The sequence below is a fragment of the Acanthochromis polyacanthus genome, chromosome 12, assembly GCF_021347895.1.
Source record: "Acanthochromis polyacanthus isolate Apoly-LR-REF ecotype Palm Island chromosome 12, KAUST_Apoly_ChrSc, whole genome shotgun sequence".
Taxonomy (NCBI): domain Eukaryota; kingdom Metazoa; phylum Chordata; class Actinopteri; family Pomacentridae; genus Acanthochromis; species Acanthochromis polyacanthus.
Genome location: NC_067124.1, coordinates 34933562 through 34947139, shown reverse-complemented (window position 1 = coordinate 34947139; position 13578 = coordinate 34933562). Strand labels below are relative to the sequence as shown.

General features: G+C 41.7%; 1 protein-coding gene across 1 annotated transcript in view; it reads left to right on the top strand.

The window, feature by feature from the left end:
- itga8 (integrin, alpha 8) overlaps positions 1-13578 on the top strand; it is a 60644-nt gene that overhangs the window by 11369 nt on the left and 35697 nt on the right. Inside the window, exons 5-12 of the mRNA XM_022196728.2 lie at positions 556-617; positions 992-1037; positions 4557-4682; positions 5827-5871; positions 7901-7944; positions 10832-10888; positions 12056-12108; positions 12193-12398. Coding sequence (XP_022052420.2) covers positions 556-617; positions 992-1037; positions 4557-4682; positions 5827-5871; positions 7901-7944; positions 10832-10888; positions 12056-12108; positions 12193-12398 — 639 coding nt within the window. The remainder of the gene's footprint in view (positions 1-555; positions 618-991; positions 1038-4556; positions 4683-5826; positions 5872-7900; positions 7945-10831; positions 10889-12055; positions 12109-12192; positions 12399-13578) is intronic.

Sequence of the window (13578 nt, the reverse complement as noted above, 5' to 3'; positions counted from 1 at the left end):
AGACTCCATCCCCCCCGTGACCCTAGTGAGGATAAAGCGGTGTATAGAGGACGGATGGATGGATGGATGTGTCAATGTCAGAAACTTCAAATGTAAAGTCCTGATTGACATCTGAGAGTACTGGATGACCAAGATGGGGAGATGAAGCCAGGGAAAAAGGGTTTCTCCCTGAGTGCTGAGCAATGGAACCAACTGAAGGACCAGATTTCAGAGGCTGACGATGCCATTAAGAGAGTATAAGCATTCCATTTAGTGTTATCTTTTGAACTAATTGAACATGTTGGCTAATTAGTTTTGTAACTTGTAATCAAATACATTCAATCTTTGTTTTGATTCATGATGACTTATTGTGTTACATCTGTCTCATACTGCGCAGAAGACATTTTTGAGTTTTCTCTCCTACTTGTCGTGACTGTGCTGTTTCCATAAAGGTGCAGGACTTTATAGTGCAGTGAAATGCCCAGAAAAAACTCCATGAGGTTTAAAGGAGTTGTAGTGGTGTTTATGATCCTCATAAGACATGTTTCAATTTGTTTCTGTTTGTGTTGTTTCCAGATGATCCAGACCCGGAGGGGCAGGGATTCTGCCAGGCTGGTTTCAGCGTAGATTTCACTAAGGTAAAGACTTTGCAGCAGCGATCACGTGTTATCGCAGGGACAACCTAATGCACACGATTTGTCTCTTACTCCCCTCGCCGAGATTTATGGACACTTGGAAGACGAGAGAGCGTTTTGTCCCAAAGGACACCCGATGTGACCCATCGCCTCTTAACACAGCAGACCAAACACAAAAACATTCTTTCACTGTATAGTCAATATGAACTTTAACCTCTGTCTCATGGTCCAACTCTACCCTCCTGTACAGGAAGCTGTCTTTCTCCACAGGATGTCAACAGGCATGACAGCATGAATCATATGTGCACATAGCTACCCTCACGTTCACAAATTGACAAACTTCAGCCACATGACTAACCCTTAACTGTTTATTCCAGGAAGGACGGCTGGTGGTGGGAGGACCTGGGAGCTTCTACTGGCAAGGTAAATCTGTGTTTGTTCTCTCTGCTGTGATGATTTCATAGTTGGGAAATGGTTCAAAGGATGGAAAAAGAATAGAAATGGGTTTAACAGTCAGGACAGCCCACGTACACACATGTGACACACTTTCCAAATCTTCATTACAGGAGTCTCACCAAAGAGAACAAAATGTGTCTCCATCTCTGCCCCACTTTCCCTTCACTTAATGCCCCTCTCTGTCTGTAACAGTGCAGCAGGAAGTGGGTGTTTGGGCTCTGTAATGAGCTGATCGGGGGGTAATGGAGTGTGGAGGAACTGCCCCTCTGCCCCGTGATACAGCACAGAGGGAAAAAGCTTCAAGCCGTAAGGGCCAAGAGCGACTGAGAGCAGGGAGGAGAGCCCAGATCGCTATAGAGATGATAGAAACATGTTGCATCATCGTGGGAGGACGAGAGAAAGATGAGAAGTGAGGGAGTGTGTTGGAAAGTCGGACACCCGGGGAAGGAGAGTGATGGATCTCCTCCTCAATAAAAGCGACTCGGAGGTCAGCTCGCTCGCTGGATGTTGGGGTTAGACTCAGCAGAGGGATGAAGTGTCTTAATGGGTGTAGACACAGCTTGAGGGTGTCATGGTGAAGCTGTTGAAGTGTAACGCTACTCCCCCTGCTCCAGGTGTTTGAGAGTGTTTGGGTGCAATCTGAATTTAGAGAAGTGGTGCAGCTGTTTGAGAGGAGCAGGGAGACGGTTACTGATCACTTTCTTTGCAACCCCATGATCTGTGAGTCTGCAGCAGAATGTATGTAAATTCTGTCCATTCTTTTCAACGTAGAGGAATAAGTATTTGTTGTTGGAATCTCTACGGCAGAGTGGACGTCATGAAACAAGCAGGTATGCTGGTGGTGGTAATGGGCAGATGAAGAGTGGGGTGACTCTGGGGTTACACATCTGTAAGACATAGAGGTCATAAGGTTGTTGACGCTGATCGTGGAATGTCGTCCCACTCTTCCCCGAAAGGCTCGATGAAGACATTTCAGGGAACAGGTTCAGATTGTTGGACATCCAGAGCGTCAAACAGATGTCTGGAGCATCTGCAGTTCCTGGTAGGACTGGAACATTTGCAGCAGCTGCTATAGAAGGACAGAGCAGATTCTGGAGGCATAATGTTGTCTTGCTGAAGCATCAAGTAATGGCAGTGAATGAATGGGATAATGGATGTGAGGGTTTCATGTCCATATCAGGGGGCATCAAGAGTGCCATTGATCTTTGTCTGTGCATATCCCCACACATACTATCACTCCTCCGCCTCCATGGGTTGCTGTCTTTGTGATGTTGACATCCACATGATGTCTTGACAAGTCTTCCATCTACTCTGTGCAGCTGAAAATGAAATTCAACATTGCTAGCATCCAACAAAGGTGATCAGTTTCCCACTAGAGCTGGAGACTGACAGCTGTGGCTCATGTAGTGAAGCAGGTTGTCCAAAAATCAAAATGTTGGTGCTTCAATCTCAGCCCCTCTGGATGCCGAAGCGTCCTCAGACAAGACCAAGATACTGTAGCCAAAGTTACTCCCAAACTTCATCAGTGTCTCTGTAGCTGATCATAAAGCAATTCTACAGATGAACAAACTGGATGTGACAATCGCCGGCTCGAGAGGTGACTTTTAGGCTGGTTTTGATTCTAAATTGGGGCTGGTTTTAATCTGGTTTCAGACTATTTTGAACTGTTTTTCAGGAAAGTTTTTGTTTGGTTTTAGACTTTTTTTTAAACTGATGTTAGGCTGGTTTAAGATTGGTTTGATGCTGATTTTAGGCTGGTTTAAGATTGGTTTGATGCTGATTTTAGGCTGGTTTAAGATTGGTTGAAGGCCAATTTTAGGCTGGTTTAAGATTGGTTTGAGGCCGATTTTTGGCTGGTTTTGGATTAATGTTAGGCTACTTTTGAGATGGTTTTAGACTGGGTTGAGGCAGATTTTTGGCTAGTTTTGGATTAATGTTTGCCAGTTTTGAGATGGTTTTAGATTGGTTTGAGGTTGATTTTGGGCTGGGTTTGGACTGGTTTTAGACTCATTTTGAACTGTTTTCCATGAAGGTTTTAGGTTAGTTTTGAACTGGTTTGGGACCAGTTTTAAGCTGGTTTTAGACTGGTTTGTGGTTGGTTTTAAGCTGGTTTGTGGCTGATTTTGGACTGGAAGTAACGACATGTCATCTGTGTGTATGTGGGAATTTTTGAATTGTGGACATTCAAATGCCTGCAAATGCTCTTAACTGACATGGTAGGATCAATCATGCCAAAAACCTTTCTCGTCGTCTTTGGCAATGTGTCATTTGAATAAAGCCAGAGTTTAAGGTAGAATTTTATAGTCACTGGTCACTGTCTGATCTCGTCCTTTAAAGCCGCACCTGACCAGCCTGTGGATTAACTCAGAGACTGCCAATTTGTCACAATAGTTAAACTTTCTGTGCACAGTTGACTAAATTTAACCCAACTATGACAATATAAATGAGCTTTTTAACATCTTTGAGTCAGAACAGAAGAACATTTACATACTGCATTTGTCTTTTTGTTCAGTATGATTCATTTAGAAAAGAAAGTTGGAGCAAGAAAGAAAAGAATGAAATGCAAGATGGATATCTAAAACTGCAAAAGATTATTTTAATGATTATACATTGTTTTGCACTGATGCCTTTGTTGCATATGGTTGAATAATGAATGCTGCAGCATTAGACAAGCATCAGAAGCAGCCTAATGGACTGCTCCCTCTCTGTGCCCTCAGCGTGGCAAGGCCGGCTGCCTCCAGTTAAAACACTTCCTCCAAATGTTTATAAAAGCACTCAGCCTGGATTTTATGGCCTCTAATATACAACAATTATCTTCAGCCTTCAGCCTGATTCATCATAAGAGGAAAAAAAGAATCTCCTCCTCTATACACAATCTTGTTATCATTGAGTGTAAATTGCTGTTCAAATTAGCAGCAGTGACTTATGCATCTGTGTTAACACTGTGTCTCATTAATCAGATACAGGTTTAATAATGAGTTGATAGGTTACTCCGGGAGATAAACTCTGAGCGAGAGAGACGGAGGGAGGTTGAGGCGGGGGGAGAGGAGCTGGAGGAGGGTTGGGAGGGCAAATTTTCTTCCCCGTCAGTGTGCACACACACATTGAGGAGGATTTATGGAAGGTTGAGGGCAGCCATAGATAAAATCATTTGTTTGTTTGACCTCTTGTTCAACAGCAGAGGAAGGGTGGTGTTTGTGTACGCACACCTATAATTCACAACCCTCGCTGCGAGCGGTTTTCTGGAGCGTTTTTTAAAGGAACATTTTGTCAGTTATTCCTCTGCCAACGATGTGTTTAAGCTCTCCTCGGGGAAGACTTGCAGCTTTCATGTGGACCTCCAGCTGATATCTATGGCAGGCGGCAGCGGCGAGGTTTCTTCGCGGGGTTTTAAGCTTAAACCGCTACCCATAAACAGATGTGACTCTCACACTCTGGGTGTTTGTTTTTCTCTATCCGTCTATCTGTGTGTGTGTGTGTGTGCAGGTCAGGTGATGACAGCAGGGATAGCAGAGATATTGAACGGCTACTCTTTAAAGGCGGTGCTGAGGCAGGTTCCAGGAGAGAAACACACCAGAGCTGCTGAAGACACACACGACGACAGCTACCTCGGTAACATGCACTTCCAAATACTCACTCAGAGAAATGAAGGTGCTGAGTGGAACTGAAGCTGGGTCTTTGAAGTTGTGCAACAGAAGAACCATTTTTAGTCTCAAAGAGAATCTATTAGCGAGAAGTTCTTTAAAGAGCATCTATAGTTCATCTACAAAAAAGCAAAAAACATCAAATAATGGGCACCATAGACAGTGCTCCAAAGAACTGTAGCAGAAATCTGTATTTTTAAGGAACCATTTTCAAAATAGTTCTTTTCTAATTTTATAATAAGACTTCAAATCAATTTTATTAGCAAAGCGCCCCCTTAACAACAACCTCAGTTGACTAAATTGCTCCACATGTGTCAGATAGGCACAAAAATATGTTTGCAAATATCAGATTTAATCAATTAGAAAACAAAATAAAGTAGTGTAAAACATTAAAACAGGTGAAAGAGGGTAGCAACTTATTCAATCAGTTTCTAAAACATCGTAAATATGAAATATTAGGACCATTAGGAGCAGTGAAGTCATTAGGAACATGTGTGCTCTGAGTTTATCTTTTTGAAAATATCAGTGGAGAAACATTTGATTGAAAGAGGAAATTTTTTCCAAAGCTGTGGAGCAGCTACTGCAAGTTCTGAAATGTATCCAGGTGCCAACTTGATAGGTCATTTTTTAGCAAAAGAAACTTCAAATGTACAAATTAGCATTATTTCTGGGTCGTTTCCATTACAATATATTTATGTTATAGGTTGTCGGTGAGACAGAACAACATTTTATAGGATGCCAACTTGAGGTTTGGGTAACTGTGATGTGCATTTCTGATGTTTTATAGACAAAATGATTAATCTATAGTGAAAATAATTATGATTAGAGCTATAATTTTTTGCTGTTATCTGCCACCAAATCAAATTCCTCCAATAAAACTGAAAAACTTTCACCTAAATCAAAATATTCTTCAGTTGGTGACGATGCTTTAAAGAACCAGAGAGCTTTGTGGAGAAACATTTAAGAACCCACCCACATAAACTTATGCGCAAACATAAATAACAATCATCCTAATTATCATAATCTAATTACAATCATTACGTAAAACATGCAGCATGCACAGGCCATTGCATCTGAATCTAAACCGCATGTGTAACTGATTTCTCCTCTAGGTTACTCTGTGGCAGTGGGAGAGTTTACAGGAGACTCAGAACAAGGTGAGAAAGCCAACAATTCATTACGACTAACCACATGCAGCAGCAGAGGAATCCCTAACGAACAACTTCAGCTGCCTCCCCCTGTGAGGCTGGATTCACTGGGAGGTGTGCGATACGCTGAGCGATAGGCAGTGGACAGCTGGGTGACAGTGTCTGAACTCTGAGGCAGTAATGAGAAGTGCCTCTGCACGTCTGGGTCACGACCCCGAGGGGACAGAACTTCAGGAAGCCCTGATAAAGAGATTTCCTGTCGGCCACTCGTACTGATTACAATGATTATTGGCAGACTCTGCAAGGCTCTTCGGGTCTAGAGAGGGTCCAGAATCTGGTCTGGACTTGACGTATTAGGTGTAAAGAGAAGCAGACGCACAAACAGCATTGTTTTATCAAGATGTGTGGGTGGTGAAGAGTTCATTTGAGTTAATGTTTAGGTCGATATAAAACATAAAGTTTCTGTTTATTAGAAACGTCCAAATTATTGTATTTTCCCAACTCTGGTGACTTGCCAACAGCAGAGCATTTTAGTTTACATTTTGATGCGTTCCCATGTCGTCACTTTTTCTGTAGTACAAATAAAACACTCAAGTAATTTTAACAAAAGTGCAGCTATTTAATTAACCCTCTGTATCTCAAGCTGGGCGTTTATTTGCTCTTGTTACATTTTCACTCACTTTGAACCCATTTTTTTTCAACTATAACATAAAGTCAAGCACCTTATGGAAAGAGCACATCCTTGGGAGCACATCCTTGGCTTAAAGTGGAGAGAACTCAGAAATGAATTGTGTGCGGCATGACAGACTTACAATGCCATAAATCAGGAAAAAAGAAGAAAAGTGAAAAGTTCAGTTTTTTATTTTACAAAAATTGAAAAAAAGATGGAATGTCCAACAGTATTACCAATACTGGAACAAGTATTGGCTTCCCAGTTGTGCCAAGGAATCCAGATTTGTTGTCGTTTATTAACAGAATTTGGTACAGCTGTGTTATTTTGGGGGATTTTTATAAAGAGACATGTAGAACACGATGATTTTGATGGAATATTACGCTTTTTAACTTAGTATTTTTTTGTGTTTCCTGATAGAACTGCACACACAATTAGTGCAAAGGGTTCTTTGTGTTGAATTTTTACATGAGACACAAACATAAAGTGATTTCGATGAAATGTCACAACTGTAAACTAGATTTGGTTTTCGAATTTGAATAGTACATGACCGATGATTAGTTCAAGGGCTGCCAGTAAGTTGAAACTCGAACAATTCTTTCTGTTCTTACAGTTTTTGCCTGTAATAACTGGTGTAATTTTGGTGATTTTTTAAAAAAAGATAGCATGCCTTTCAAACCCCCAACAGGTTTTGGGTTCAGAGGGGTTGAGGAACAAATGTGTTCAGCCGCAGTCTTTCCACATTACTTTTACAACCCATTTCTTTGCTTCCTCTTCAAACATCGTCACATACAGCGTGAGGCTCCCCCCTTTCCACAATGTCACGTAACTAATCACTATTTAGTGGGATCTTTATGGATAACCTTGTGTTTACAGACCCCCATACCAACCCTGCAGAAGCCTTGAACCGCCTTGGCACAACACGTGTCAGAGAAGTGAGCCTAAAGAGGATACACATGCCGAGCTGATGTACTGTGTTGTGGTACCAAGCTTGTTGTGGTCTTGTTCCCTAAACCCTTTCGGAGAACTGGTTTTAACTGGGAGTTCTGAGTAAAGATGGAGCTGGGAACTGCTGGTTTATTAGCTCGTGGTTGAGCCTGTCGGGCAGAACCGGAGGGCAGGAAGTGAGGAGTCTGTCTTCTCTCTCTGGGTGGGACCCTCAGATCGTCCCTATAAGTTCACAGCACTGCACTCATCAATCAATACGCGAGCAGAGTCTGAGTCTGACCCAATCACTCACTGCGTTCTCAGCAGCACTTAGCTGTGGCCTGGGTAGGGGGTTTGAAACAAACTAATGTCGAACACTTTCTTTCTCTGAGCGATTTTCTCACGCTAATTGGAGTCTTTCTTTGTTTTCGTGTTTTCCAGAGCTGATAGCCGGAGTCCCAAGAGGAGCACAGAACTTTGGATATGTGAGTATGGACAGACTAGACCTTGATATGCCAATTTTTTTTGATCATTTATCAGCAACACAATGGAGAAGAATAAAGAAAAAAATAAAGAAATCAGCGGAAAAACACAACAGATAGATGCCTCTTAACAATACATGAATGAGTAGTTTATTGATGAGGGAAATTATGTAAATCATGCTCTCTCAAACACCTTTTTTGAAGATTTTAGACTGACATATTAGATGCAATCTAGTCTGACTGACCAGATGTAGACTTAGGGTGCACATCTGCCATTTCATCTGTACATTTCATGTAGCTTTCTCCTCCTTATCGTCTACTTGCATGCCTCTGTTTTCAAATCCTCTTCGCTCATGGGAGCAATCTATATGCAAAGAAATGTAAGTTTCGATTTGCATCCTGCAATAAAGCAGACATTTTGGGATATTTCAAGGGCAATGCTTGCCTCCTTTTTCGCAAAATATTCCACCAAAGACAGTTCCCACATCACTATTTTGCCAGAACACTGTTGCTGCATACTTCACTTGGCTCCTCCCAAGATAATTATGACTGATTTTAAGAATTACAAACAATGCAGACACTGTTTTCCCTCCAGTAATGAGGTGTTGCCAGACCATTCTCTAACGCTGTTCTGGCAAGGTGAGACTAGATGCTATCAAAGCCTTTTTAGAACAAGTCTCACCAGTCAGCAGCCATCTTGGTCACACCTCTAGGCTGATATTTCAGACTTAAAACACCAGACTCCTATCTAAATGAATGAAGTGGGAGCCAAAACTGTAAATTCAGTGGTCACCATGATATACACCAGTCAAATTCAATTAAAAAAATACTTATAGGATATAAATATTCTCTTCCAACATATATACCTCTACTGTGCATGTGCACAGTTTTACAGCACTGCTTGCATCAGCGCAGCAACATGACTGGTTGAATGTTTTCCAGTTCAGCTGTTATTAAGCAGATGACTGCCTTCTAGAAGGGAAGGAATTTGGGGCAAATTCTACAATAGAGTTCTATTTTGGATTCTTTTAGTGGTGAATCTCTATTGCTACTATCCATCATCATCACCAAACACCTTTTAAGGGAATAAGAATGATGTTCATCCATTGAACAGCATTCCAGTGACTTGTAGCCAACTATTTTAGGTATTAGGAGGGGCTCAGTAGCCAAATGGGATGTTTTATATTGATTTTTCTTTTCATTTTTCATGATTCTTTATGTGCTCTACATGTACAGCCATGGCCATAAGTTTGGACACAGCATGACTTACTATGTCTGTTTTGATGTCTATTACAGAACATAACTAATATTTTTTGACAGCACCAGTTTAATTAGTCAACAAATCAACAAGGGATATAATATTATCAATAAATTCCAACAATTGGAACAACTTTGTTCCCAAAACATAATATTAGAAGAAAATAACAAAACAATGCAGTACTTTCACAACCGAATTTGGTAAGAATAACAAAATGACACCAAACTCTTTTGATGTTTTTTTTTTAAATATGAAACTTAATATAGTTCTCAGGAGTTGTGTACTGTATTGTAAGTGACAATTTTGTGGTATTTTCTAAGATTCACAAGCGTCATGGTACTTGTGTCCAAACTTATGGCCATGGCTGTAAACCTGTTTTCAAGGTGCATGAACATACAGACTTTTATGTGCAGGTAAACACACGCAAGCCTTTACTGTGCACATACATTTACTGTATGTAGCTAAATGGTGACAATAATTAGGGCTGAACAATTACCAACAATGCAATTAGCAAATTGTAATGCTATAGTCTAAGATCTACACGATGCACTGCGTAGTGTTGCTTCATTGGTTTAACAAACTCATGCCGTCCTCCTTGTGTCACACTTTTGATGTTGTCTCTCATGGTAATGCTCTATCACATGCTTAATGTCCTTTACACAGTGAATCCAGGTACAATATCTGCCAGAAATTTGCAGTTATCTACTTTCCCCAATGAGAACACTGTATGTGTATCTGCTTAAGTGTAAACTTGGGTTCGTGTCATGTCCACTGATGGGAACTTGTCCCCAGGGCCGGCCGTGTCAATCCTCCCTAATGACACATGGCTTCCGCTGCATGTGGAGCGCGGTGACCCCACCTGACCCCACTAACCCTTCTCCACGCATACACGACCCCGAACTCTAACCTGCAGCTTAACCGCAGGACTCACCACGCTACGCACACAATGTCTGGATGTTGTAGCTGGTACCAGGATGTCCTTTCCTGTACAGACAGTGCACTGCGAGTGCCCCAGAGGAGGGGGTTGTAGCTCGCTGTAGATGGAGTGTTATGAGGGATGCGGGGAACTGGAGTAGCTGTCAGGCCCGATCGGGTTTCCTCTGTGACCAATCTGACAACTTGGCGCAAAGAAAAGTTAACTCTCGAGCTATTAATTCAATATTTGTGTTTACACATCCTCATCTGTCTGTGTTCGTAAGTCTATCCCTCTTTAGTTCGACTTTGAGACATCTGTGATTGGGTCAGCGTGTATCCTCCCGCTCATGTGCGTAGCCCCCGGCCGTCTCCATGTGGTTGTTATTTTAGGTCTTATGAAGGAATTCTCAGCCTCCCCCCTCCGTCTCTGCCTGCAAACCAGGGGTTAGAATGGGGGGAAGGAGAGAAAGATGAGGGGAAAATGGTAAATGCACAAAGAGGATGGCGGTGGTGGTGATGTTGGTGGGGGAGGGCAGAAAGAAAAGGGGTCTCAGTTGAATAAAAGCTTTTTTTTTTTAAATGTGGTTTCTGACTATTTTCTTGCATTCTTCATGTGTCTGTTTTGTCAGACTGCTTGGCCGTGTTTACTCCTGGTGCGCTGCAAGGACAAAGTCTGGTTCTTTATTAGTCATCTGACAGTCTGTCTGCTTGTTTTAGGTGGCGATGATCAACTCCACCAATCTGACCTTCATCCAGAACTTCACTGGGGAGCAGGTAGGAGCATCAACACAGTCTGTGTGCACATAAACTACACTCTGAAAACAACCATTTCTGCAAACATTTCCTCAAAGATCCCCCGAAGGTGCCTCAAAAGACATAAAAACAAATGCTTCCCTTAGGCACCAAAAACAAATGGGGGATCCAGTATTTGTTGGGTTTTCAGGTTTATTTTTATTATAGTTTTTTTGTGACAACTTCAGTTCAAATTAGTAGGTTAATCTCTATAATTAATAATGCTGTAGGGTCTTTGCCTTAATATTTAGTTAGGTTAAGCTCTCTAATTAAAAACGCTGTCGGGTCTCAGCCTTAGAATGTATTAGTCAGTTGCTGTTGGGTTGGAAATTGCTGGGTTTCATTTCAAACACGTAAATTACTTAAGTAAAGTCATGAAATAGATAACACTACAAGTGTTAACCCCAAAGTTTAAACAAACGTGGTTAATTCATCAATATTTTTTTTAAATTAAAAAACAACTTGTTGGTTGAAGTGTGCTATATCAAAAATGATTACATAAATGTCATCCCAAATATCTTCACCAAAAATGAGTTCTTCAGTGAACTATTTCAGGATACTGCTTGTGGACACATCTAGTTTAGTAGACAACTTCTGTCAAATGGTTCTTTAGTCATTTTTCAAAAATAAGTGGTTGAACTGGTGAGGATGCTTGAAGAACCACAGAATCTTTTAAAATTGTTCATTGTTGATCTGCCCGTTTCTTTTCTAGTAATACGTCCTGATAGGTGCAAATGTAACAATTCGCAGTGTTTCTGGGTCTTTTCCATTATAATACATTTGAAATTTTGGTTTCTGGTCTGTTGAACAGACAGAACAACACGTTGCAAGATGTCAGCTTTGGATTTGGGAAACTGTGATGAGCATTTCTCATTGTTTTCTGCTGATTGATTCATTCATTGAGAAAATAACAGCAACTGTTAGTTGAAGCTCTACTTTGATGCTATTAACTGCCACCAAATGACTCCAACAACAAGGAAGAACAACATCAAGTAAACTCTGATTGGTGATGACACTTTGAAAAACCAAATATCCTTCTGAAGAACCATTTAAAAAACTTTATTTTTCTGAGTACTGAACAATAAGCAACAGCTGGATCTTCTTACATTTTGAAAATGCATGACGCTGGTTCTTTATTTTGTCCCTCAGATGGCGTCTTATTTTGGCTATTCAGTTGCTGTTACTGACTTGAATGGAGACGGGTGAGTAGAAAACCTCCCTGGTTACACCTCCTGTACCTCTTTCTGCTTCTGATAACTTCATCTCCACCCACCGTGTCTCTTCAGGACAGACGATGTTCTGGTTGGAGCTCCCCTCTTCATGGAGAGGGAGATGGAGAGTAAACCCAGGGAGGTGGGGAGAGTTTACCTTTACCTGCAGCTGGCTCCGCTCACTTTTTCCGAACCTGTCGCTCTCACCGGCACCTACACCTTCGGACGCTTCGGCACAGCTATAGCACCCGTGGGAGACGTCAACCAGGATGGATACAATGGTATGTTGGCACCGTCGCAGAAAAGATGACAGAGAAACTGATGCACATATGCAAGATGAGATGCAACAGAGAGATTTTGGAGAATTTTAGCCAAATCTTTTGACATTTTAAACTGTCCACCACACCTGACAACAAACAAATTTCTGTTTCTGCCTTTCTGTGCCCTTTTGAGACTGTTTTGTCTCCGACTGAGGAAATCCCATCAGATGCCGCTACTCGAGAAACCTTAAAGCCTTTCAGCCAATCAGGAAGTGTGGCGATGAAAGGTTGTCTGTGTGAACTTGTTCCTTCCTGCGATGGTCGGGTTAAGGCCATGTGTGGCGGAGTTATTTTTATCCCTCCAGATGTGGCCTGAGATAAAATCATGTGGGAGTTTCTGTCCTGCTGCCCAGAGTTCATTCCTCTCCGATGTGTTTGTTTTATCCTTGCATTGATTGGACGCACACACATGCACACACAGATGCACAAAACATGCAGCCTGCAGCCCAAATACTTCACTAAGCGCAGGCATGTTGGCTGCAGCCTCAAAAATGAACGAACAGACGGACATGTGGGCTTCGTATGACATCAATCCCGCTGATTTGTCTTTTATTTATTCATGGACAGCATGTGTTAAAGTGCCTACCCCACCTTTAAACCCATTAACCACTAGATCAATAATCGGTGGATCAATACTGAAGCTTTTGCTTGCTAGGAACACAAATCAAATCTGCTGTCTGTCAGAGTGTGACAGCTTCTGAGGGTCCAGCATGGAGACAAAATACCAGTTTTGGGGTGAATCTAATAAGCACATGCCCATTTCTGTGCATGATTTCATTATTCAGGATGGTAGTAAAGAGTCAGCAGCCTGTTTTTGCTAATTTACCTGTAGCCTTTGTGTGTCTCTGCACAAAATCACTGGCAGATTTTGCTGTTGTGAGCCTCTTCTTCCTCCCATAGCAGAAACCTCAAAGCTCCATTTCCAGAATTCCTCCTAAATCCCATTTCCTCTCATCTTCACTGCTGAGTGTCAACTCTCAAAGACCTTACAATTTAGCTAATTTAATTTGCCATGCGGCTTTCTTTGTTTTTAATTTTTATCAACCGACGCTGGCTTTCTGTCACCGCTGTTCGGAGAGTGTCGGCCTGTTTTCGTCTGTGACTAACAGCCTCCTATAGTTTTGGTCTCAGTGATCACAGT